This window comes from Pipistrellus hanaki (genome assembly GCF_964339955.1).
Source record: "Pipistrellus hanaki genome assembly, chromosome: 5".
NCBI classification, from domain to species: domain Eukaryota; kingdom Metazoa; phylum Chordata; class Mammalia; order Chiroptera; family Vespertilionidae; genus Pipistrellus; species Pipistrellus hanaki.
This window is the reverse complement of record NC_140507.1, coordinates 3866174-3892224: the sequence shown is the minus strand read 5'-3', so window position 1 is coordinate 3892224 and position 26051 is coordinate 3866174. Positions and strand designations below refer to the sequence as shown.

General features: G+C 59.1%; 1 protein-coding gene across 1 annotated transcript; it reads right to left on the bottom strand.

Annotated features, from left to right (window-relative positions):
• Window positions 1-10712: 10712 nt before the first annotated feature.
• Window positions 10713-11196, bottom strand: LOC311623792 (ATP synthase F(0) complex subunit C2, mitochondrial-like). The gene has a single exon (XM_084886236.1). The coding sequence runs from the start codon at window positions 11146-11148 to the stop codon at window positions 10762-10764; it is 387 nt and encodes a 128-aa protein (XP_084742362.1). The 5' UTR covers window positions 11149-11196; the 3' UTR covers window positions 10713-10761.
• Window positions 11197-26051: the final 14855 nt, after the last annotated feature.

Here is a 26051-nt window from a genome sequence, read left to right as displayed (position 1 = left end):
GGCCTGCTTTGGCAGAGTGGCTGATGGGAGTGGGAGTGGAGAGGGACGGTGTCACAGTAACACGGTAGTTATTCCGGCAGACGCGAATTGGGAACAGACGCTCTGCCACACACGGAGCTCCGGGCTTTGGCGTCCGCCCTCCGTGGGAACGGAGACCTGGGAGGAGCCGGGCCGGGCCGGCTGGGGTTGCCCTGAGAGTCAGCAGGGAGTGTACGGGATCAGCCCTCCTCACTGTGAGACCCCACCAGCCTTAGCAGGACGAGGCAGGCCTGTCCGGACACCCCGGAGCTTCTGTGGCTGAGGCGTGGGACCCACACTTTGCTCGATAACTCCGATTCACCAGTTAAAGTCAATGAGGCCCGTGGTCGGCAAACTGCGGCTTATGGAACCACAGGCAGCCCTTTGGCCCCTTGAGTGTGGCTCTGCCACAAAACACCACGGCCTGGGCGAGTCTATGTTGAAGAAGTGGCGTCAGAAGAAGTTTAAGTTTAAAAAATGTGGCTCTCCAAAGAAATGTCCATCGTTGTCCTGTTGACATTTGGCTCTGTGGGCTCATGAGTTTGCCGAGCACTGAGCTAGGCACTTCCCGAGCAGGTCTTGGGGCAGAGGGAGCCTGGGCTGCATGCTGAGGAGGAGGCAGGCGTAAGGGAAAGGGAGGGCCCCCGGGAGGGAGGGTCAGCAGGGATCGGTGCTGGAGGGGAGGTGGAGGGCTTGTGCCTGGAATAGGGTTGAGTTTGGTGTTAAACTGGAAGGGGAGGCGGGCAGGGTGTCCGGGGCCCTGCTGTCAGGCCTTTGGGGCAAGTCTGTGCTCCCCATACAGGACCTTGTCCTGGTGACGGCATTGAAGGAGGAGACGTGAGAAAGGGTTAGCTCTTTTGGGACTCGGAAACGGGCTGGATGCGAGGATGCGGAGGAGGAGAGGAGTGAAGTCTCCGTTGGCCTCCACGGGGGCTGGGCTGCCGATGGCACAGCAGGTGCTGCTGCTCAGGCGGGAGCAGGTGGGCCGTCGGGAGGCACATTGTTGGGGGGTTGTGTGTGTGGGGACAGTGGCGTGCAGGTTGATGGGTGCCGCCTGGCCCAGGTTTTCTGAGCGCCAGAGCCTGGGTGGGTAACGTGGCGTCCCCGCGGAGAGTTCCTCCTTCTGCAGGCCCTGCCCCCTTGGGTGGCTGTCTGGGCTGATGGCACCACCTCATGGTCAGCCAGGGAACTGTCCGGCCAAACGGTGGACTCTCCTCCCGCCCTGAGGGCAGGGCCTGGGGCACAGAGAGTGGGCCTCCTGCCTTCTCCTCGGCTTCCTTAGCAACCCTCTCACCGCCACACGATGGGATCGCCCCCCAGGGAGGCCCCTGTCCGGTTCTTGGCTTTTCCTCCCCATCCTTTGCTGTCTTCCCACAGGGCCACCCCCATCCACCCTCCTCACTGGCGGGAATGAGAGCAGGCATCACGGGGAAACTGACGGCTCCAGGCTCCGTGAAGGCGGGGTCTCCCCCTCGGCAGCCCCCCCCCTTTCCCTACAGCCTCCTCTCATTACACTGGGGGTTCATGAATGGATTCAGGAGGAAGGGGTCCCTTCAGCGTGAGAGCTGGTCTGTCAGGGCCCCACAGAACCGCCTCCTGCAGTGCTGATGGTCCAGGTCAGGATGGGAGCGGGCGAGGGCGGTGCGGGTCAGAACGATGCGGGTCAGGGCGGCGGGGGTCCAGGACAGTGTGTGTGTGTGTGTGTGCTTTCTCCCTAAGACCTTAAAACCTTGAGAATGCCTTTCTGCCGAAGAACTGAGAGAGAGAGAAAAGTAAAAGAGAGAAAACAAAAATCTCTCAGAGGAAAGAAACAGAAAAGAACAAAGCTAAGATTATACTCCAAAAGAGAGCCCAAGAGTATTTTCTGATTCTGCTTGTTTTTGGCAAGGTTACAAACAAAAACTAGTGGGTACGGAGATAAATTAGGCACCTAAAGCGAAAGCAAGAAGCCAGCGATCGGTGAGGGGAGGAACATGTAAAAAAGAACACAGCCCCCGCCAGGGGCAGGCAGCGGCTGGCCCGAAGGGGGGACCTTGTGAGCGGGATGGGGTGCCCTCCCTGAGCCTGACCTTCCCTGCGGGCCCGACTGGGTGGGTGTGCGGAGAGACGGCAAAGGGGGCGCTGCTGCCCTGGATGTGAGGAAGGGCGAGAAGAGCTGATCTCAGGAATGTGTGTGCGACACCGTTTGCTTTGTTAAAAATGTATTTTATTGATTTTTTACAGAAAGGAAGGGAGAGGGATAGAGAGTTAGAAACACTGATGAGAGAGAAACATCGGTCAGCTGCCTCTTGCACACCCTCTCTGGGGATGTGCCCGCAGCCATGGTACATGCCCTTGACCGGAATCAAACCTGGGACCCTTGAGTCCGCAGGCCGATGCTCTATCCACTGAGCCAAACCAGTTTAGGCATGACACAGTTTTTGGTGGGTGGGGAGAGTAGGGGCTTCGGGTCTAGACGTTACGGGGTTCAAACCTCAGTCTTTATAGCTGTCTCAGAATAGCTGTGTGATGGAGGCCTGGGTCCTTAGCCTCTCTGAGCTCTAGTCTGCTCACCCTAAGTCTGGGGTGACACTGTGCACTTCATAGGAATTAAATCAGGGTGTCCAGATGCTTCACCCTGTGCTTGGCGTCTGCAGACTCGGAACAGCCATTCTTCCCCCCGTGGTTACAGAGGGGGCGGGGCTGTGGCCTCTCGCTGGCCCCCAGCCAAATGTGAGGAGAACCGCGGCCTGCTGTTGCTCGGGGCATTGGGCATCAGCTGGTCCTCAGAGGGCAGGGAGTGCTGGGCGGCTGCCTCCTTCCTCACCTTGGTGGGGGGTGGGATGTGAGGGTAGTAGGGGGTGGGGGTGGGGAGATGGAGGGCTGCCTCTGGGGGAAGCTGAGGGTCAGAACTGGGCCCCGGTTGGCCTGCGGGCTCCTGTGTGCCCGTCGCCACCACCCTGGCTTTCTGAAACGGCGCTAATGGACTGCTGGAGCAGAAAGAGAACGCCTCCCTTCGCCTGCGTGCCGTCCAAATGGTATTTTTAAAGGTTTATTTCTGTGTGTGCACAGTGTTCCCGAATAATGTTCCCGTAAGCACGGGCAAAGATAAACCGCGCGGCACTCAGAGTCTGCCTGGCGTGTGCGGTCCCACTCGAACCCTGGCCCGGGCTCCGTAGGAGGCCTCAGAGGGGCGGGCTCGCTGACCGGATCCCTCAGGACACGGGCCCTGGCAGCGCCCCCCGGCGTGTCACCCCTCCCTTTCCCGCTCAGGCGTGGAGCCCAAGGCCTGCGTGTCCGCGGAGCCCCATGGTGGGCACCGTGTGGTTCCCACGTGGCCACCCCGGGGGCATCGCCACACGGTTCCACGTGGAAGCCAGGCCAGCGCCCGGGGATGCGAGTGGCCGCGTGGCGGGGTGGACAGTGGCGTCCTGGCGACCGGAGGCCGGCCTGCACCCCGCACCCTGCACCCCGCACCCTGCACCCCGCACCCCGCACCCCACCCCCGCACCGGGCACCCCGCACACCCCACCCACTCCCCATCCCCTCACCCCTCACTCCGCACCCCGCACCCCTCACCCCACCCCCCAACACCCCACCCCGCACTCCACACCCCGCACCCCCCACCCCACCCCCCACCCCCTCACCCCTCACTCCGCACCCCGCACCCCTCACCCCACCCCCCATCCCCCCACCCCCTCACCCCGCACCCCGCACCCCCCACCCCACTCCCCATCCCCTCACCCCTCACTCCGCACCCCGCACCCCTCACCCCACCCCCCAACACCCCACCCCGCACTCCACACCCCGCACCCCCCACCCCACCCCCCACCCCCTCACCCCTCACTCCGCACCCCCCACCCCTCACCCCACCCCCCACCCCCTCACCCCGCACTCCGCACCCCGCACCCCCCACCCCACCCCCCACCCCCTCACCCCGCACCCCGCCCCCCACCCCACTCCCCATCCCCTCACCCCGCACCCCGCACCCCCCACCCCACTCCCCATCCCCTCACCCCTCACTCCGCACCCCTCACCCCAGCCCCCATCCCCCCACCTCGCCCCCTGCACCCCGCACCCCGCACCCCGCACCGGGCACCCCGCACCCCGCACCCACTCCCCACCCCCTCACCCCTCACTCCGCACCCCGCACCCCTCACCCCACCTCCCATCCCCCCACCCCGCACTCCGCACCCCGCACCCCTTACCCCACCCCCATCCCCCCACCCCGCACTCCGCACCCCGCACCCCCCACCCCACCCCCCACCCCCTCACCCCGCACCCCACCCCACCCTCCCACCTCGCATCCCGCACCCCGCACCCCACCCTCCCACCTCGCATCCCGCACCCCGCACCCCGCACGCGTGGCCTGGCGACCCCGGTGGACATTCGGTCTGAACCCTGCCTGGAGCGAAGGACCTTTTCAGGGTTCACAAGAGCCAAGGCCTTTCTGGAATTTTCTCTGAGACCCACTGCAGAGCCGGCGTCACCTTCGGCCGGGAGGCTTATAATTGACAACCCGCAGGCTCTCCTCTAACCCAACCGCCGCCTTGGTGGGTGGGCGAGGCCGCCCGGGCTCTGAGCCGGCCCAGATTCCTGTCGTTTCTGTTGTTTTTACGGGTGGGAGCCAGCGGGCAGGGAACCGGCCCGGGAGGAGCTGCGCCCGGGCGCACAGACCCGCACACGGGCTGGGGGAGCGGGGACGGAGGGAGCGGCTTTGAGTCTGAAACGCCGCCACGCAGCCTTCGGAACGCGGAGCGGCAGGAAGCGGGGTATTTCTACTCGAGTATTTATAAAAGTAATTGGGCCTCTTGATGTGGAGCAGGAGGGAGGGAGACTGCCAGGGGAGCTATATTGGACTCGACATGAAAGCGAGGCATGTAATTTGGGAGCCGAGCGCGGGGCGCGGGGCGCGGACACACTGTACCTGTGGGCGCGCCCGGCCGGGAGCCGCAGACGGGACGGACATGCCCCCCCCTCCCCCCCAGGCGCTGCCAGGCCTGCGGGCGGTGCCCAGGTGTGCCGGCTCCTTCCCCAAAAACCCCGTTTAAGACGCCTCGGCCCTCGCCAGCGGATTGCATGCAGACGGGACAGAACACACACGTCCCCTCCGAGCACGCTCTGGTTAACGCTAAAAAATGCGGCCGGGGCCGCGCCAATAATCGACTCGGGGATATCCGAACCAGATGCTGCTAGCCCGTAATTCCGAGTAATTTGCCAAAATTATGTATTTACTCTAATCCCAGAGAGAAAGTTAAAATATGCATGACTCTTGTTATTTGTGATGCAAAAAAAAAAAGGAATGGGATGCGACTTCAGCGGATCCTGCATGGAGGACGCGGGGATGGCTGCTGGCCACCGCCTGACCCGAACGGCCGGGGACGGGTCCTCACACACCCGGTGGCCTGGGCGGCCGGGCAGACCCTTTGGGGTCCGACGTGAATTCACGAGAGAACGCCACGAGAGAGATGGCGGTGCCGCTGAGGGGGGCAGATCCCAGGTCCCCAGGGGCTCCGGGTCGCGGGCACATCGTCTTGTTTCTGTGATGCCAGACATCTGGATGGAAATGGGGAAAAAAGCCTCAGCCAGCTGTCTGGATTCCTGTCCCCCGGGAGGCCGAGCTGTCGAGGAGGGGGGTGGCTGGTCCGCCGACCACATCTTGCTGTTCTTGGTTTGAGGGTTAGCGTCTCTGTGGACGGGGTGGCGGCAGGCACGCAGGCTCTGCAGCCCGCCCGCCCGGGTTCCGATCCTGGTGCTGCCACACGCCGGCTCAGGGGAGGTCACGGCGGGTTTGTGCTGCTGCTGCTCGTCTGTGGAATGGGCGTGTGAGGGCATCGGCCTGGAGGGCGGCGCGGAGTTGGTACAGGGACTTGGCACAGTGCATGCCCTCAACAAGGCTACCCACCTTCATTCTTCACAGGATTTGAGACCCAGGGAGGGCAGTCCTGGAGTTTATTCCTTTTGTCCTTTTTTTTTTTAAAAAAAGTCCTTTGTTAAAAATGTTTTTATTCATTGTTTTGAGAGAGACAGAGGAGATGAGAGAAACATCCATGCCTCCCACCCCGACCCTGATGGGGACTAAACCTGCACCTAGGCAGGTGCCCTGACTGGGAATCGAACCGACAACCTTTTGGTGCCCAGGATGGCGCTCCAACCACTGGGCCACACTCCTGTAACTTCGGGTTACAGACGTCTGAGGACGGCCTGCCTGTGGCGTCTCGCTGTCCTCGGGTGAGTCTTGCTCCCCCTGAGCCGCCGGGGAAGGCGTTGTGGTCTGAGCGGAAAGGCCGCACGCTGTTCGCCGGGGGTGGTGGTGGGGAGGACAGTGTCCGGTTAGGCAAGGACAGCTCGCCAGGAGGCCTCTGCCAGGCCCGCTCTCCTGCCTCTGGCCTGCTTCGGAGAAAGGCCCCCGGAGTGGGACCCTGCCCGCGGGGTCAGGTACAGCACGGGGGAGGGACAGGCGTGTGCGTGCGGCCACGGTCACGGCCGGAACAGCCCCGCGCTGGAGCATGCCCTGAGCTCGTCCGGCCCATCCGGAGAGGCGTGGTGACCGGCTGGGCCTGGGCTCCGCTCGGCAGCTGGCATGGCGCCCTGGCAGCAGCAGGGCAGGCGTAATAAGTGAGCTTTTCTCCTGTCCAGGGGCAGGAATGTGGGCCAGGCCAGTGCAGGCCAGAAGGAGGGCCGCTGGCCGGGCCGCTGGCAGTCCCTCTGCTGCCGGCCACAGCCGCCTCTGCCCGCCTGTCAGCACCTGGGACCGAGCCGCTCTGTCCTCGGGTCTGTGGGCGCAGGGAGACGGCGGGGCGGCCGCGGCCACTCTGAGGCTCCAGGAGGCCGGCTGATTCCGGTGAGGAGGCAGGCCAGGTGGCCGCTGGGAAAACACAAGTGCTTTGGTGATGGCCGAGGCCTGGCTCCTCACGGCGCTTGTCCACCCATTGCACACAGGCATGGCACTGGCATGTGCAGGCATACGCATGTGCCCCCTGCACATACTCATGGGAACACGTGTCCACATGCACGGGCACATGGGCATGTACTCATACACCACCCACACACATGCACAAGCACATGCACACGTGGGTGCACATTCATGCTCACATTGCACATACATGAACACACTCATACACGTGGGTGCACACTCATGCATACATTGCACACACGTGAGCACCCTCACATGTGGATGCACACTTGTGCACACATTGCACACCATGGACATGCACCATGCAGCTCTCTATCCAGCCGGCAAATGCAAAAGTCGAACAGCCCCTATTTACAGACACGACAAAGCGAGCAGAACTCAGTAAAACAAACGGCACCTGGGGTCTCATGCTTTTCTCTGTGGCCGCTCACCATAGCCGCCCTCTCTCCCCTCTCCACTTCCCACTCTGCTCCCTCCTCTCACTCCCACTGCGGCTCTCACAGCTGCCCCGGGTCTGGCTAGTATTTCCTGTCGTTCAGTAGGGTTGTTGGGGTGACGCTGGGTAATAGAATTGTGTAGGTTTCAGCTGTCCAGCCCCAGGACACATGACCGCATTTCACATGTGTGCTCACCGCCCGGAGTCCCGTCTCCTTGGTCGCCCTGGGTCTGACCCCTGACCCGCGCCTGCCTCCCCCAGCCCCCGAGGCTCCTTCTCGGCTCCGATCAGCTGGAAGCTCTCACCGGCTCTCTCTGGATGCCGGGTCCCCTCACGGCCCCTGGAACTGGGCTGTCTGGCTCTGAGTTCCACCTCTGACACTCTTGGCTGTGTGACTGGGGGAGCCGCCGACCTCTGTGCCTCAGTCTCCTGGTCTGTAAATCGGGTTAATAACAGCGGTGAGCCCGGGGCCTGGTCCAGGCTGAGCATCCCTGATGATTCCAGTTCCCTCCGGCTCTGCCCTGTCCAGAGATGCAGCTCCCTGGCTTTCCCCTCTCGCCCTCAGCAATGTGGGGGTCTGTGCTGGGGACCAGCCATCTTCCTGCTCCCTGGGAGCTGAGGAGCGGGAGCCAGGAGACCAGACCCAGGCCTCCGAGTCCTTCCCCGGCCCATGGCATTGCCTGCCTGCCCGCCTGCTCCGTCTTCACCCTGTCGGGCTCGCTCACACGATCCCTAGTTTGCTTTGCACGGTTCCTTAGCAACCCTCGCTAATAAAGGACTAGGCCCAAAATACTTCCGTTAGCATTCCAAGCATCTTAACTTATTAAAAACTGTTTCTTTAAAAATAATGGCTGCAGTTTCCCCCTTCTTTCAAAAACAATGCACATTTATTATAAACGAGAGGCCCTGCGCATGTGGCGGGTCCCTCAGCCCAGCCGGCACCCCCTCTCCATCCGGGACGCCTGGGGAGGGGGGCGCGGGGGCGGTGTCAGGGTGCCGGTTTTAGCGTTTCTCTCTGGCAGGAGGCCCCTGCAGCCGCTGGGACAAAGGACCGCAGGCCGGGGGCTCCGGGCAACACCGGTGCGTTAGTTAACGTGCCCTGTGCGGGTCAGGAATCCGGCCTGGGGGGCAGCAGGGCTGTGACTGCCTGAGGCCCCGCCCTCCGTCCTTACAGCCAGCACCTCTCTGCCTCCCTCTCCCACCCTCACGGGCCCTGCTGACGGCTCTGGGCCCCAGAGAACCCAGGCTGATCTACTTGGAGGTCAGCTCATTCCCAGCCTTCCTCCCCTTTGCCACGTACAGGGACACGGCCTCAGGTTCTGGGGGCAGGAGGGCGGGTCCCCGGGGCCCTCGGCTGCCCAGGGTAGCCATTGCCCTACACGGTCCTTTCGATCCGTGGCGGCTCCTGGTTCCAGGTGCAGAGGCAGACGCCCGGAAGACTGACATCACGCCTCGCTGGTACCTGACCAGCCTGTGACTTGATCTTCAGACCGGGTCTCCCTGCAGGTGCAGGGCGGTTTCCTAGGTGCGTTTCAAAGGGACCCATTGAGCGGTCCTTTTCACAGACGCACCTGCGGATGCACCTGCCCCGGGGCCAGCTCTCCCCCCCTTCTCCTTCCCGACGCTGTGCTCGCGTTTCGCCAGGAGAGACACAGGCCGCCCTCACCGCCGAGGGTCAGACAGTGACATTCAAATAGTGGGGCCGGGGCGGTGAGGCGGAATGCGAGGTACCTGTAATACTATCAACGATAAAAATATATTTAAAAAATAATAACAAAGGAAAGGAGGCATTAAAAATAAAAGATTATAGAAATTATGAGTATAGACACATTTCAATTAAAAAAAAATTTTTTTTCCTGTGCTACAGAATCATTAACATTATTTATTGTTGGCAGGCAAGGGAAACATTTAAAAAAAAATGGAAGCCCTAACCGGTTTGGCTCAGTGGATAGAGCGTTGGCCTGCAGACTGAAGGGTCCCAGGTTCAATTCCAGTCAAGGGCATGGACCTTGGTTGCGGGCATATCCCCAGTAGGAGGTTGCAGGAGGCAGCTGATCGATGTTTCTCTCTCATTGATGTTTCTAACTCTCTATCCTTCTCCCTTCCTCTCTGGAAAAAAAAAAAAATCAATGAAATATATTAAAAAAGAAAAAAAGTTTTCAGGAAGAAAAGAGTAGTGTGGAGTCTGTGAAATTTTCATGCCCTCCCTCAGCCCGAGTGAGGCAGTTTTAATAAATTGTGTTTATTTAACACATACACACCAACATTTTTAATCCTATATAATAAAAGGCTAATAGGCAAATTCATTGAACAGCTGAACAGCCTGTAGCTATGACACACTCAAGGCAGAGCTGCCCCCTAGTGGTCATTGAGTCTCCACAGGGGGAGCACTGCTCAGCCAGAAGCCAGGCTCACGGGGAGTGGGCCTTCGCCATCAGCTGGACATACCCCGAGGGCACAGGCCAGGCTGAGGGACCCTCACCCAGAGTGCACGGATTTTGTGCACTGGGCCTCTAGTATATCAATAATAACTGTATGCTCAATCCAGAGGAAAAGATTTAAATGCTCAGAGTCGAATGGTTGCAGAAATTAAAAAGTAAACCAGCATTTGCGTGTACATACATTTCCTGCATTGAGTTATTGTAGGGTGATGAATAAAATACTTTCTGTCATAAAAATGGCATTAGAATAAAATCCTGTGAGTAAAAGCAAGTAAGATTTCAAGGAGGAAGAATGTGCCCTTCTGACTTATGAGAAAGATCTGGCTCGTGTGTTTTTAAAACAGCTGACGGCGGGTATCATGTTTCCATGGCATTTAGATTCCGTGGGAAACATCCCGAAGACTGATGTCACAGCTTTGTATGTATATAAACCGTCAATATTTACAATACAGTGGGAACGGCATTTTTTGTACTATTTCAACGTATGGTCACATTTTTATTTTTTATTTTTATTTTATCTATCTATCTATCTATTTATTTATTTATTTTGTAAAATATATTTTATTGATTTTTTACAGAGAGGAAGAGAGAGATAGAGAGTAAGAAACATCGATGAGAGAGAATCATCGATCAGCTGCCTCTTGTACACCCCCTTCTGGGGATGTGCCTGCAACCAAGGTACATGCCCTTGACCGGAATCGAACCTGGGACCCTTCAGTCTGCAGGCTGATGCTCTATCCACTGAGCCAAACTGGTTTCGGCAATAGGGTCACATTTTTATTTTTATTTTTTTCTTATTAATACAGTGTTTATTTGTCTTCCTTTTGTCAAACCCTGAGCCAACCACTTTCCCCAGGCTGCCTAGGGAGGTATAGGAAGAGGTACATACAGGGCAGACAAGACGCGGGAAAAGAACTATGGGAGGTGGAGACAGCTCCTTCCCATGGGGGAGAGGATGAGAAAGGCCACCATCAGGCAGAAGAGCCCCACGGCCTCTGAGAGGGCAAAGCCCAGATGGTGCAGAAGAGCTGTTGCTTCAGAGAAGGGTTCCTGGCATAACCAATGATGAGGCTCCCAAACACAGTCCCAGTTCCAGCCCCAGAGCCGGCCACCCCTACTGTGGCAGCCCCAGTCGCAATGAACTTGGCTGCTGTGTCGATGTCCCTTGAAATGGCACTGGTTTGGAAGCTGCGGCTAGAAACAAGCGAGGTCAGGGGACGGGGGGCTGCCAAGCTGCTGCGGCTCTCCTCTGTCAGTGTCTCTGGGCGTTTCAGCACCACTGCAGACAGTGACCGGCTCAGCTGAGAGGCGCTCCTGACCAAGGAGGGGGTGGAGACACACTTGGTGCAGGCACCCATGTTCAGGGGATGAGGGGAGCTGCTCCCAGTGCACAGAAGACAGACAGGGGCAGGGTCACATTTTTAGAGGTCAACCAAACATGTGCAAAGGCCTACACAGTGCCCCCAAGTTCCGTTCGGCGTAGGACGAGGAGTCATTGGAGAACAGCTGCCCTGTGGCACCCTACACAGGTGATTAAAATACGTTTCTATTTTTTATTTTACGTATTTTTAAAAATATATTTTTATTGATTTCAGAGAGGAAAGGGAGAGAGGAAGAGATAGAAACATCAGTGATGAGAGAGAATCATGGATCATCTGCCTCCTGTATGCCCCCCACTGGGAACGGAGCCCGCAACCTGGGCATGTGCCCTGATCGAGAATCGAACCATGACCTCCTGGTTCACAGGTTGATGCTCGACTACGGAGCCACTCCTCTGCTTTCCTCTCTCCCCTTTAGAATCGCATCTCTGACCCATGAGCTTCCGGTGAGGGGCTCTGGCCCCCGTGCCAGCTGTGTCGGGAGCAGGGTACCCAGTGAGACAACTGCTCCTCCCCTTCCCTGTGTCTCCCCGCCCCCTCTCCCCCCTGCACCCCCCACGGCTCCCCCATGGCTCCCGCACCCTCCCTCACCCTCCCTCACCTCTGCTCCAGCAAGTCCCCTGATTTCTCGTTTGCAGGAATGAGTCCATTTTTAGGAGTGATGAGTGGATGGAAAAATGTCACCAATCACTCATGACAGATGTCGCCAGAACTTAATTAGGACCAGGCAGTTCCAGCTGGGACCCGCGAGTGCTGAGGGAAGATGCTTGGCCGCGGAGCGCGGGCTCAGGGTGGCGGCAGGCTCTGTGCAGGCAGGTCGCTCTGCAGGGTGGGGTGGGCAGAGGCATCCGATGTAGTTCCCACCCCCAGGGGGGTTGGAATGGAAACTGTAAACATCTGTGTGTGAACGTACAACAGGTAAGACAGAAAAAATTATATTCACACTCCTGCCCTCACCCCCTGTCCAGGTACCTCTCTCTGCATCTGTGCCTCACAGCACCTCTCCTTATGTTCCTGGGGGCCTGGTGCACAACCTCCGTGCACTGGGGTGGGGGTGGGGGTGGGGGTGGGGGTGGTTTCCGTCAGCCCAGCCTATGCCCTCTTGCAGGTGGGACCCCTCAGGATGTCTGCCTGCTGTGGAGGCGGGAGAGGCTCCTGCCACTATGACTGCGCTCACCAGCCACGAGCCCGGCTTCCGGCTGAGCAGCTGCTCCCTCTGTGGGAGAGCGCTGACTACCAGGGGGCAGCTCCTGCATTGAGCATCTGCCCCCTGGTGGTCACTGCATGTCATAGCGACATTCCCCTGTTAAGTCGATTTGCATATTAGCCTTTTATTATATAGGACACCAGCTCTCTCTCTATAGAGAATGTAGTGGATTTGGGATTCTCTCCTGGCTGCTCGGGCTTAGCCTCCTCCCTCTGCTAACGGGGGTTGTGGTCCATTAAAGAGGGATGAGGGTGAAGTATCGAGAACCTTCGGGGGAGGTTGATGGCGAGTTAGTCAAGACTGGAAGCTGGCGGGGAACAGGGGGTCAGGAGAGCTGGGCGCTGAGAAAACCCATTCTGTGAAGAGAAGGGCTCGGGCCCAAGGCTCCGTCTGCTGTGAAGGTGGCGGGGGTGGCCCATTTGAACCGCTTGGTATCCGAGATAATCTGTGGTTCCGGACTCAGTGAAAGGGTATAATTCCATCGGGGGATTCCACTGAGCTCATCGACCATGGGACGCGGCCCGTCAGCGGAATGCGGAGACGGGTGACCACGGAGTGTCGGCGGCGACCACTCCGGCTGTGATCGCTCCCGAGAGAGGATTATCCCAGGGCGCCTCCAGACAGCAGGCCCAGAAAAATCGGCGCCCGAATCATTTAGTTACATCATGCACGTTGTCCCAAGGACCACAGGGGGACACACGGCGTCCTCGTGTGGCATTAATAGTATCTGCGTACCCAGACCGTCTGGCTCTGAGGACGCCGTCAGTCAGCCGTGCATCAGCCAGGGGGTGTTGTCGGGACTCTGGGCGAAGGCCTTTGCCTTCCCCAGGAATCGTGGCAGCAAATGGGAAGAGCACGTGGCGGGAGACAGTGGGGGGCAGGTCGGACTGCGGCCAAATGGGGAGTGAGTGCCGCTTAAACGGATGTTTGCCGAACAGAACGTGTCTGCAGGCCAGGGTGTTTCTCCTCCACTAGAGGAGGGGCTAAAAACTCTGGCCCGGCGTCATACCGTCATACCGGCCTGCCACCTGTTCTGGGAAATAAGATGTGTTCTGGGAGCGCGGCCACGCCCCCTTGTTTACGTTCGCTCCAGTGGCTGCTTGGGGCCCCGAGGGCAGAGCGAGTCGTTGTGCAAGAGAACAAATGGCCTTGAACTCCTAAGATGTCCGTCATCTCCCCTTTTACGGAAAAAGCTTGCTAACGTTTGCAGCAGACGGGAGCGGCGAGAGGGCAGCGTGGCACTCACTTTAAACTTCGTCATTATTCAGTCTGAGGAGGAGACTTCATACCGTCCATGGCCGGGCCAATGGCCACTCCCCTTCCTCCGTGCTGGCGGGGGCGGCCATGGGCTCAGGGGCGGGAGCTGGGCTTCTCCCCGGTGGTACATGGTGATTAGTTCAGGCCACCCCGGTGATCCCTCCCAGCCCACGACATCGGTGCTTCGGGCCTAGACTTGTGAGGGGATGACGGCCAGTGAGAGGTGGGAGTGGACCTCCGCCAACGTGGGCCTCCTGGGGGTTCTGAGGAGGGAAGGTGGCGCCCGATGGGGAGCTGGCCTTCCTTCTTTGGCCTCTGGACTTGGTCGTGGAAGGAAGAGGTGCAGCAGCTGGAGCATCTTGGGACGTGCCCAAGGCCGGAAGCCGGAGCTCAGAATCTCCGTGGCACAGGAAGAGCCTGGGTTCTGATGACATGGAGAAAATGAAGCTGACCGAGCCGGGGCCCCCCCCCTTCTCGGCGTTGGTGGCTCAACGCCCATCTTGCCTAAGATGGGCTAAGAGGCTCACACCCTAAAGAAGGTAGAACGTCATGCCGCTGGAACTGCCTCCTCATTTCGGGGGGTGGGGGAAAGGGCTTCTAACTGCCTGGCTGTTGATATTATATTATTTTTGGTGGCCACGCTCTTTGATATTATATTATTTTTACACTTACACCACTCCTCTGTTAGGAATTAATTGTTTTATATGGTAGGAGGTAAAGCTCTGATTTTGGTTTTCTCTTAGATGGAGGAAAAAATATATTCCATGTAGATAGGGTTTTCATGAAGATAACATTATTTTTTGCACTGGGAACTAAAGACACGATTGCGAGTTGTTGATAGACATTATCTTAGAAAATGGCTCACCCGCCTGGCCGGCATAGCTCATTGTTTGAGTGTCCATCTATGAACCAGGAGGACATGGTTCGATTCCTGGTCAGGGCACTTGTTCGATTCCTAGGAGGGGGCATGTAGGAGGCAGGCGATCAGAGATTCTCTCTCATCATCGTTGTTTCTTTCTCTCCCCTCTCTGAAATCAATAAAAAACATTAAAAAAAAAAAAAAGAAAGAAAATGGCTATCTTTAAGAATTATTTATTTATTATTTATTTAGTATATGTTTACATTTATCCCACACCTTATACCAAAAAGGATGTGGATCACCTTAAAATGTATAAGCAAGCTCGGCCGGCATGGCTCAGTGGCTGAGTGTCGACCTATGAACGTGGAGGTCACAGTTGGGTTGTGGGCTCGATCCCCGGTGTGGGGCATGCCAGAGGCAGCTGATCAATGATTCTCTCTCACCATTGATATTTCTGCTCTCTCTCCCTCTCCCTTCCTCTCTGAAATCAATGAAAATATATTTAAAAAACAAACAAAATAAAATAACCAGTGAGGCTCAATTCAAGACCATACTGTGTTTTCCACCTTATTATTGTTGCTGCCTGTCACTGCAGTGGCCGTGTCTGGTAGACGCTGGTGGCAGTCCGGCCCCGCGGCTGCCTCTCCTCTCGGCGGTGGCTGCCTGCTTGGCGATGACCGGATCGGCGGCAGGGGCGTGTCTTGTTATTGTCCGGCCTCCGGCTGCGTGTCCAGAGATGTGGGGGCCGGGTGCTCAGGGAACGTGCGCGTTGATTTTTTGTGATTTCGAGGCTGCCTCTCCGGGACTGGCCTGGTATGGAGGACACTTTCTGGAAAGGGCCACAGGCTCGCCTCGTTTCTGCCGAGTCACATCCTCGGGGACCCCGAGTTGTTTTGTTTGGGGAAATCAATCCTTCTGAAATCATTCACTTTGCTTCTTTTATACGCAGAACATTGGAATGTGTTTTTGACTCGCATTGTGCCCTAAAATAGTGGAGGATTTTCATCACTTCTGAAATTAAAAAAAAAAAAATGATGTTACTTGAAGATCACTCATTAGAGTCCTTTTGCAGTCACATTTGACACTTATTCTCTACCCGTGTTATTCGGAGGGACACAGAGCATGTACACAGAAGCTTCTGAGTCAGATGGGGGTCAAACCCAAGGGTGTTACATAGCAGGATGTGGGGCAAAATGATCCACATTGCCCCTAGAGTGAGGAAAATAGTATCCCTGTGGACACGGTGAAGAGCAACACAAGAACCTGAGACGTAGGGACGCTCATCGAGTAATGGCATTGTCATCACCGCCCTCTGTGGCGTTCCCGTCGGCGGGATTCCCACTGCAACGTAACCACAACGGGGGCGTGAGCAGGGGCACCGGGAGGCGAGCCTCAGGTGCACTTTGTGCTAAACCAAACTTGATGCCAGTTAGGAGGCTCTCCGAAGCGATCATTTGCTTTCAGAATGATGCTCCTCTGAGCTGTAAACTTCCTGATTCATTTAAACCTGGACTTCACTTTCCTGCTACTGGGGTGGACATGCTTCAGACACAGGATGGGGCCTCTTCTCCAGGGCCTTGCCCCGGGCCCAGATTCCAGAGAGAGGCCAGGGCTCTGCTGGGCTCACCAGCAGAGAGGGCAGAGCAGGAGAGATCTGGGGGAAGAGGAGAGAGGAGTGGCCTAAAGGGGTGGCGACCTGGCACAGCGGGGTGTCCCTGCAGGAGACCCCTTAGGAGGAAGGTGCACAGCAGGGCGGGAGAGGAGAGTCCGGTCCAGGAGACAGGGCCCAGGGCTGTAGGGAAAGGCCCCGCCCAAATGATTAAGCGGCTGCTCCCTCCTGTTACATCATGAGAAAGGCAGTGACCAGAGCTGCCTGGATTAGGGAAAGAGGGTGTAATTCCATCCTGGGGCTGCTGGGGACTGGAGCTTGTGGTTCTGTGGCTTATGATGTCACCAGAACCCCTGGCGGGGACGACAGCCACTTCCTTTACCAGCTGCTCAGTCGGGAGGCCAGGGGTCCCTGTGCCCCGAGGCCCCGGGTGGAGGCGGCCCCGGAGGTTGTTCTGGAGGCGGGCCGCTTCTACCCCGAGGGGGGACGTGGACTCAGTGCAGCCCCTTTTCCTGTGCGTCCTCTTCCTCCTCGGCCTGCGTCCCCCTCCCTCCCTGTCCGTTTCCCTGGGTTGCGTAGTTTGATATTCCCACGATTTATTTTGTACAAAACCCGAGCTAACCAGACTTCTCTGGCCTTCCTCCGCGTGAAGCTCACAGCTTAAACCTTCCATCTCAAAACGCGCTCGAGGCAGGCTCCAGGGCATGGCTGACATCTAAAGGAAGAGCCTGGCCAGGAACTAGGTGGCTCACGTCCGGCTTCTGTCCTTTCCCCCAGCCTCCCCGTCACCGCACTGGCCACGTGCAGGATGTAGTTCATGGTCGGCCGGTCCATGGTGCCCAGTGGAGGGAGTGTCCGTGGCCTCCTCACGCATGGAGGCATGTTCGCACCCCAGTGTCTGCGGGGAGCACGGGTCCGCAGCCCACATTTATTCTTCAACCTTTAAAAAAAAAAAAAAAAAAAAAATATATATATATATATATATATATATATATATATATATATATATTATTTTTTACAGAGAGGAAGGGAGAGGGATAGAGAGTTAGAAACATCGATGAGAGAGAAACATTTATCAGCTGCCTCCTGCACACCCCCTATTGAGGATGTGCCCACAACCAAGGTACATGCCCCTGACCAGAATGGAACCTGGGACCTTTCAGTCCACAGGCTGACTCTCTATCCACTGAGCCAAACCAGTTAGGGCTATTCTTCAACCTTTAACACAGGTTTTCTGAAGATTTATGGCCTGTCAGGAGGCTCTGGGCCAGATCTGAGGGTACAGCGGGAAGGACGAGAGAGATGACAGCCGTCCTTCTGACACAGCCATGTTGGGTGTGGAAGGTAGAATGTCTCAGCCCTGTCCCCGCATCCGCTCTGCCCCAGTGTTCCCCATCCCAGTTCCCGCCACTCTGGTTGCCTCATTCTCAAGCCAGCATCCTAGGAGTGCCCCTCCCGATTTCTCCTTTTCCCTCCTCCCCAACATCCAGTCCTTCAGCTCGTCTTGTCCGTGGCACCTTCAAATTCAAACCGTTCTGGACCACTTTTCTCCGTCTCACTGACATCATTTCACTCCTCCAGCTCTTACCCATCGGACAGCATCCCAACAGCATGCTGTCCCATCTCTCCCTTCTTCATCTTTCTCTCTCACCCAAGGGGTCTCAGTGGGGTCCCGGACCAGTAGCCGCACCTCCTCCTGGGAATCTGCCTGCCGCGCCTCCATTTGGGACTCACCCAGACCTATGGCCTCAGAGTGTCTGGGATGGGGCCCAGCAGCCTCCATGGTAACAAGCGCCTCAGGGGACTCGGGTGCAGGCTGACATTTCTGAGCATCTTCATCCCATTCTCCATCCGGGGGGCGTACTCAGCACTGCCTATGCACCTCTTTTAAGGTGAGCAGACGTCCCGCTTTTGGCGGGACTGTCCCGCCAAAAGCGGGACTTCTGGTCACCTTACTCTTTTTTTTTTTTTTTTTTAATATATTTTATTGATTTTGTACAGAGAGGAAGGGAGAGAGATAGAGAGTTGGAAACATCGTTGAGAGAGAGTCATCGATCAGCTGCCTCTTGCACACCCCCTACTGGGGATCTGCCCGCAACCAAGGTACATGCCCTTGACCGGAATCGAACCCAAGCCAACGCTCTATCCATTGAGCCAAACCGGTCCCGGCTGGTCACCTTACTCTTACTCCCACTTCACAGAGGAGGGGACTGAGGCCTGGTCTTAGAAGGTCCATGTAAGACCTGCCCCGCCGGGCGGGCCTCTCTCTGAGGGATGCCTTTTCTCGGACCCACTTGCTTCCAGACAGTCACGTCGTCCAGTTCCACGAAGACACAGATCCACATCCACCCCTAGGGCCTTTGCGCTGTTTCCTCTGCAGGAAATACCCCCCCCCCTCACTTTCCAGGGCCAGCACCTCCACCTCCCCGTCCAGGCTCCGCAGGAGGTCACCTCGGAAAGCCTCCCTCGGCCGTCTCGGAATAGGTTTCGCTGGTGTCTCCATTTCACTTCCTTATGCATATCTCGGCAGCACACACCATTTGCAATGACTGTTCATTCATTCTTTTTTTTTTTTTTTTAAATAAATATTTTATTGATTTTTTACAGAAAGGAAGGGAGAGGGATAGAAAATCAGAAACATCGATGAGAGAGAAACATTGATCAGCTGCCTCTTGCACACCCTCTACCGGGGATGTGCCAGCAACCAATGTACATGCCCCTGACCGGAATCGAACCCGGGACCCTCGAGTCTGCAGGCTGACGCTCTATCCACTGAGCCAAACCGGTTTCGGCTCATTCATTCTTTTCCCTTTGGACTCACTGTGTGTTATCAACAAAGGCATGCTAAGTGCAGAATTATACCGCCGTCGTGCATAGAGAAGTCAGTGCCGGTGGCCATTAAATGATGACAATCGCAGAGAAAGGCGACGTCGCTTCCTGATGTTGGCTAGATCTTGCCCGCCGGGGACGTGAACGTGAAGCTTCCTTTCTCTGAGTGCTGAGGGCGGGGCCGGCTGTGGAGACCTGTGGGAGGCACGTCAGCATTACGCTGTGTCTTCTCTCTCGACGTAACCGGGAGGTGTGCGGAGAGGCCGGTGCCTCGGTGCCGCGGCACTCACCGCGATGCCGGGGTTCCGCCTGCACTCCGTTAGGTGCTGGGAACCAGCCCTGGCCTGGGGGGGACAGTTTCCCGCAGATCCCCCCCCCTCTTCTGATGGTACGTTTCCAGGATGCCCGCCTCTCAGGTGAGGCCGAGGCCTGGGATGGGACTGGGCCCCCCTGCATGCCGCTGGGGGCAGGGGAGACAGGGTCTGAGCCTGACTGTCCGCTTCGGGGTGCCTGGTCTCAGACGCTACGCCAGCCTCGTGAAGGCACCACGCGTCCCACACTCTGCTCCCGACCCGGGGCTGGTTGCTGGCCGAGGGGACGGTCAGAGGCAGGCCGGGCACTCTCCCCTGGGCGGCGGGGCGGCACAGGCCGGGCAGTGTCCCCTGGATGGAGCGGCTCCCCCGGCCTGGGGCTGAGCGCCGCTGTGCTTCCCTGTGTCCCCAGCTCCATCCTCTTCCCTGGGGATCTGTGGCCCGGGCTGTGCCGGCACGGGGACAGGGAGAGGAGCGCCAGGCCTTGCTCTCCAGTTCCCGTGGTCCGGTGGGGGAGACTGGGACATGGGCCCCGAGCTGTGCGGGGAGCCCGTGATAGGGGAGCACAGTGGGCTGGCCGGGCTGTGGGCACCTCGCTCAAGCCGGTGGAGGAGGGGGTCGGGCGGGGGGGGGGGGAGCGCCTCCTGAACAGAGGGAGGAGTCTGGAGGGCAGGGGAGGCTGAGCAGAGGCCGGGCTGGCCAGCTGGGGAGGGGAGGGCAGGGCAGCAGGCCTCCGGCTCCCTGGGCGAGGGAGGCTAGCCTGGCCCTGACACGCAGGCAGCCGCAGAGAACGGCGCTGACTCCGTTGTCCTTCCTCGTCCACAGGGCGCAGCCTCGCGTGCGCGCGGTGACTGGAGACTCGGCGCTGCCGGAGAGACGGAGAGACGGAGAGACGGAGAGATGGAGGCGGCCCGCCCTTCCCCGGGGAGCCAGGGCCCTGTCATCGTCCGTCAGCATCTCCCTGTCCCAGCACAGCCGTGACTCTGCAGTCAGACTCGCAGCCAGAGAGGCGATGGGGTGAGTGAGTGCTCAGCGCCCACGCGGGCAGTGCGATGCCGGCTTTGTGTTCTGCATATAAGGAAGCAGTGCTCGTGGGCTGCTACGAATGTGTCCCGAACACCTCTCTCCGGGCCGATGGGTGCTTTGCCGGTGAGACGAGATGTGCCGGGGCCACATGCGGAGCAGGAATGTCCTTGGCGGGCCTGGGGCTCCCTGTGCGCTGCTGCCCCCCCCCCCCCCCCCCCGCCCCAGACGGGAGCTGCCCTGCCCGGGGGGGCCAAGGGCCGGGTGGGGCAGGCTGGGGGCGTTTTGGGGGCTGCACACGCCTCCTGGAATGACTGCTCAGTGGATGCGCGCTCTGGCTCCGGGAGAGATGGTGGCCGAGGGCCCGCTGGGCGCGGGAGGAGGAGAAACAGTCATGTTTCCAGTGTCCAGCCGGAGCTCAGGCTGTGTCTCCGCGGGAAGCGGAAGCGGTTTGGGAGTCTGCCCCGGAAACACGGGCCGGTGGGGACCTGCCTGCTGCAGCCTGTGAGCCGGAGGCCCCTGGGCTGACCGTCCACGATAGGAGTGTCTTTATTATTATTATTATTTTTTTTTCTGCGAAGTGTGCTCAGGCCGTGAGGGAGGCTGTGGGTCGCGTTCCGGCCTCAGCCCAGGGGTTCTGGGAAAGGCGAGGAGGCGCTGGCTGAGGTTGCTCAGTGCGCTGCCATCCCAGAGGCTTCCTGGGAATTTCTCGGGGATGGGGCTCCATGCCGGGGTCGGAGGAAAGCTGGTGCCGCCCACGCAGAGGAGGGGACGGGCGGGATCTGGTGGCGGGTCCGGAGGGCCGTCCTCGGAGCCTTCCCGCCGAGCACAGATGCTGCCTTCTCTGGCCTTGAGCTGCTCCAGGTTCCAGGTTCCTGCGAGAGGCAGGGCCCAGCGGACCTGTTTGGGGCCCGGGACCCGATCCTGGGGCCTGAGAGCCGAGGGCGCCTGGCCCGCCAGGCCCGCCGGGGCTGCGTGTAGGGGGGCCTGCGGGAGGGAGAGGCGGGGCAGAAAATGCCCCCAAAGTGTGTGGTTACCCCCAAAAGGGGGCGTGGCTACCACGAGCTAAAAGGACAGATCTCCTTACCGGGGATGAGGCCCACAGAGGCCAAGGCTACCACGGAGCTGCCGCCAGGCCTGCTTCTGGGGTCATCACCGCCCGGAAGCGGCTCTCGGGCTCCTCGGCCTGGTCCTGGGACATCGGCTGAGGCTGCAGTCCGGGGGGGGGCGGCGGCGGCTTCCCCCTGTGGCCCTTGGGCGGCCCCGGCGGGGTCCCGGCGGGTGGTCCCACCGCGGATGCAGCGCCGAACGGATGCAGGGCCCGGGCGGAGCTGAAAGGACCTGGTGAGGGCCTTGGGCTGTCTTTCCAGTTTGGGGTCACCACCGGGGTTTTTCCTCAGGGTTCTCTGCGGATGTGCCCCGCGCCACAGGGCAAAGGGAGGGGGGAAAGCAGGGGCTGGAGAGTGACCCTCCCTCTCTGAGATTCCTGCTCCCCAGCCCTCGGGGGGAGCAAGTTCTAGTGCTGAATTTCCGCCAAGTGCTGTTCTCACAGGCTCTGACCCGGCATTTTCCAAAGCATCTTCTAGGGGAGCAGGCCCGGAGGCTGGAGTATATGCAAACGGGATGGTCTGTGGGATAGTCACGGGGTGTATTAGCATGTTAAAGGAGGTGCTAAATCCCGCAGCCAATATGCCTGCCTAGTGTGGCCTGCTGTGCATTTCCAGGGCCTGGGTTTAAAATAACACCTGTTCCTCCGAGGCTCCCCTGGCTCCGAGCCACGGCCCAGTGCCCTCTCACCCCATTGCTCAGGGCACGTGGGTCCCGGCCACCTCTGGGCCCGGACGGGTCTCTGCAGGGTGACAGAGGCCGTGTTTGCGTACGTGATAATTCCAAAGCAACCCGGGGCCTCCTGCGGACGGACACGCGGCCCCGGGCTTTCTGTGGCAAGGGTCACCCTCCCGCCGCCTGGTGCGTGTGAGGTGCTCCGTACAGAACGTTCCGGGAGGCGGGGGCGCGGTGGGACTGGAGACTGCGGGAGGGGGGACCCTCCTTCCGGGTCAGGTGGTCAAAGTGAGCATCACCCATTTGCCGGGTCCCTGAAGCAAACGGCTAACCAGAGGCAGATGAGTAACGGTGGACAGCGGCCCATGGCGGCCCCAGCCCCAGGCGGTAGCTGAGGCTCACAGCGGCCGCTCCCTATGGCTGTCTCCCCTCCCCAAGGCGAGGGAACTGAGATTCGGAGCGGGCTGCCTCTTGTCCGGTGTCAGATGGAGGCGGGGTTGGGATCAGCTCTGTCTCCCTCTGAGCCCAGGGTTCTTCCTAGCCACACCGAGTGGCTGCCACTGTCTGGCCAGATGTCCCAAACCTAAAGTGACCAGACGTCCCGCTTCTGGTGGGACAGTCCCAATTTTTAACAATTTGTCCCTCGTCCCACGGCGTTTTAAAAGAGTCCCGATTTTTGGAAAGAATCGGGACTTTTTTACAATGCCCCAGGACGTGGGACAAATTGTTAAAAATTGGGACTGTCCCGCCAGAAGTGGGACATCTGGTCACCTTACCCAAACCCCAACGCCGGAGAGTTTTGGGGACGGTCACTCTTATTGAGCTCAGCCACGTCAATGAGCTCGTCTCACTCAGAGAGCCAGAGCCGCGGGCCTGGGCACCGACGGGCATCCAGAGGAAGGGACTGCGGCCTTGAATGTGTTCTTTCTTCTTGGGTGAGCAGTTGGTCAATACTCACACCACGTGCACAGGCGGCCGAGGAGCCGCGGGACTCCGCATTGCTGCCCCGGCGTTCTCTCCTCTCCCAGAGGCAGACCGCGTGGCCCGTGCGTGGGTGTCACTGTGGACACAGGAGGCGCCGTGGGAGAGGTGGCCGGAGGGGGTTATCCGTGGCCTATCCGTGGCCTATCTGTGGCCTGTCCGTGGCCTGTCCGTGGCTATTCTCTGTCTCTCAGCGGTGTCTTTGGAGCTCTTCCTATGCCCGTGTCTAAAGCCACACCGTTCGCCCCCAGCGTTTTCTTCTGACACAGTAACTTCTTATTTTGAAACAGGAAAGCTGCAAGAATAAGAATGGTTCGAAGAACCTTCAACGACCCTTTCTCCAGACTTACTATTTTGCCCGGTTTGCTACATGGGTGTGTATGTTGTGTCCGTATCTAATGTGTGTATATAAACGCATTGTATGTAATATAACTTTATTACAATACTGTCATTTTCTTTTCTGGGTCCTTGGAGGGCGAGTGCTGTGGTTCATGTCCTAAGTATTTCCCTGCATATCTCCTAAAAGTAAACACATTCTCTCAATAGTCATGGCGGCTGTCAACGCCTCTACGTTCAGTCCGCCACCTGGGTTCCATTTCTGCCAATTAACGGAAGAGCATCCGTCGTGTTATCTCCCCTCCAACCTGGGAGCCGGTCTCGGGTCAGATCCTTTCTTTGTCTACTCCTACGGAGTATTTTTCACAGTCACTTTCTGTGCTTTACGAGGATGGCGTTTTCTGAAGGATGCTATCAATGTATACGACGGACTCTGTCGCGTTTGGGGTTTTCTGATTTCTGTCCTCTCATTGGTAGCTGGATGAGTAGATTGGGGCACACTGCCCAGCTGCCCTCATGGGTGGTGCTCACTGCCATCACTGGCCGAGGGGTGGTCTGGTTTGTGTGTGTGAAGTGACGGTCTTTTCCCCTGGCAATGAATACGCACCCGTGGGAAAGCGTGTCGGACGACGCAAATACCTGCTCCTCCTCAGCATTCCCACCCGTCCCAGCAGCCGTCAGAGGCGTGTGCCTGAGCCCGTCTTTATGACGTGGCTGCAAACGCTGACTTGCCAGCTGCGACCAGGGGCACCGTGGGCTGGACACCCGCTGGAAGCGAGGGTCCCCCTTCTCCCCGACGGGTGTGCTCACTAACAGTTATTATGGACTCAGCAGTCTGATGGTTCAGTGGTTTATAGTTTATTACTCTCCTCAGTTATCTTGGCCTTCAAACTGTCCTGGTGGTGGTCAGCGGACGCCCTTCCTGTGTCCTTGTGACCTGTGCCCATAGCTTGTGACCTGTGCCCATCTTCTTCCCGGCGTTACAAGATGCTCCGAGCTCGTCCTGCCCCCGCCTCAGCCCTGCATCTGCCTTCCTCCAAGGACCCCGGTTCTTCTCTCAGGCCTGACGCCGTGGACCGAGGCCTGCAGGCTGGCTGGTCCTCGCCACGGGTCTCCCTGCTTCTGCCTCCTCCGTTCTCTGAGCCGCCGCTGGCACCACAGGAAGGCCACACACCAGTGTGTCTGTGGCTCCGTGGCTGGGTCTTCAGGCTGTTCCTGGGGTAACTCTTCCCGAATCTTCATGTTCAGGCTCTTGGTGCCATCGTGCAGGGAGTGTCTCCCAGGGCGGGTGTGAGGCGCGCGCACATGCGTGCTGGTAGGCGTGGGCATCCAGATGTCACCGGATACCGGGGGTTCCGTCCCCACCGCGGCTCCACCGACCCGGAGCCCTGCCAGCAGGATCCGGAGTCCTTGTTTTCCACCTCCTTCCCGCTGCCCTGTTATCAGACATACACGCCTGCGTACCTGTGTGTGAGTTCCATGTATGTGACCTGTGTGTCTTTATTTTTTCATTTTGGCTGAACCCTTTTAACGGCAAACGTGACTTCACTCCCGTCCGGGAGACAGAAACCCACCTGCTGTGTGAGGGCGAGAACGCACGCTCAGGAGGTCACTGGGGTGAGTCATTAACCGGTAACGGGAGCAGGAGAGGGGGCCCCGAAGGAGCCCCGAGGAGGCGGAGCCCGGAGCAGCAGTCCTCAGGCCTCGGGGCAGAGCAGCGAGCGGCGCCTCCGGCGGGGCTGCCCGGCGCGCTGGGGCTCGGAGATCGGCGGAGGGAAGGGGGCGCTAAAAAGCCCCCACGGAGGGGGTTCCCGCTCCTTCTTCACGGCTCAGTCAGATACGGAGCGCTGGACTGCCCCACATCGGCCTTCTCAGCGGCCTCAGGAGCCGAGAGCCACGTCCGGGCGAACGTCCCTGTGTGCCCTGCCGCCCGGCTGGTGCTGAGGGGGAAGGAAAGGCGAGCGGCGGAGGCCTGGAATGTTCTCCTGGGCCTCTCCTCCCGGGGACAGGCTGCGTCTTGTCCCCGTCCCCCGTCCCCGCTCCTGAAACTCGAGAGAGTGAGTCACTGGGCACCAACACCCACCGCCCGGAGGAATGGAGAAACGTGGCATTTCCTTACGTTCTTGTCCTCCCGGGGAGAGCCAGAGCGCGGACACTCTCCATTCTCACGCACGTGTCTGACCTCTCTCAGTCCGAGACCCGCCGGGCCTGGGTGGGCCAGAGAAGCTTGGGGCCAAGGCCATGAGGGACCCTCAGAGGGCACCGGGCAGGGATCGGTGTGCCAGGGGCCCTCTCCTTTCTGCAGTGCCCGCTGTGCCCTCTGTGCCCGGCGGGGGAGGGCTGCCTGTGCTGGCAGGAGCGGGGCTGGGCTGGGCTGGGCTGGGCGGTGCAGGGCTCTCCTCTGTCCACTAGGGGGTGGGGAAGGTGGACTGCAGGCCTTAAGCTCAGGGGCGAGGGAGCAGGCGGCTGGGAGCCCGAGCTGAGCAGCAGGCCCCGTGGGGCGAGGCCTGTGGATGGGATGCCTGGTGGAGGCAGGTCTGGCTTCGGGGGAAGGATGGGCAGTTGAAACAGGTCCAGTTTGGTCCGAGGTGGCCAGTGAGGGTTGTACTCTGGGCGGCGACCCCTGCCCTCCTGCCCTCCTGCCCTGTCGCCCTGGGGGGGCCTAGCTCTCGGGGGAGTGTGGATGGA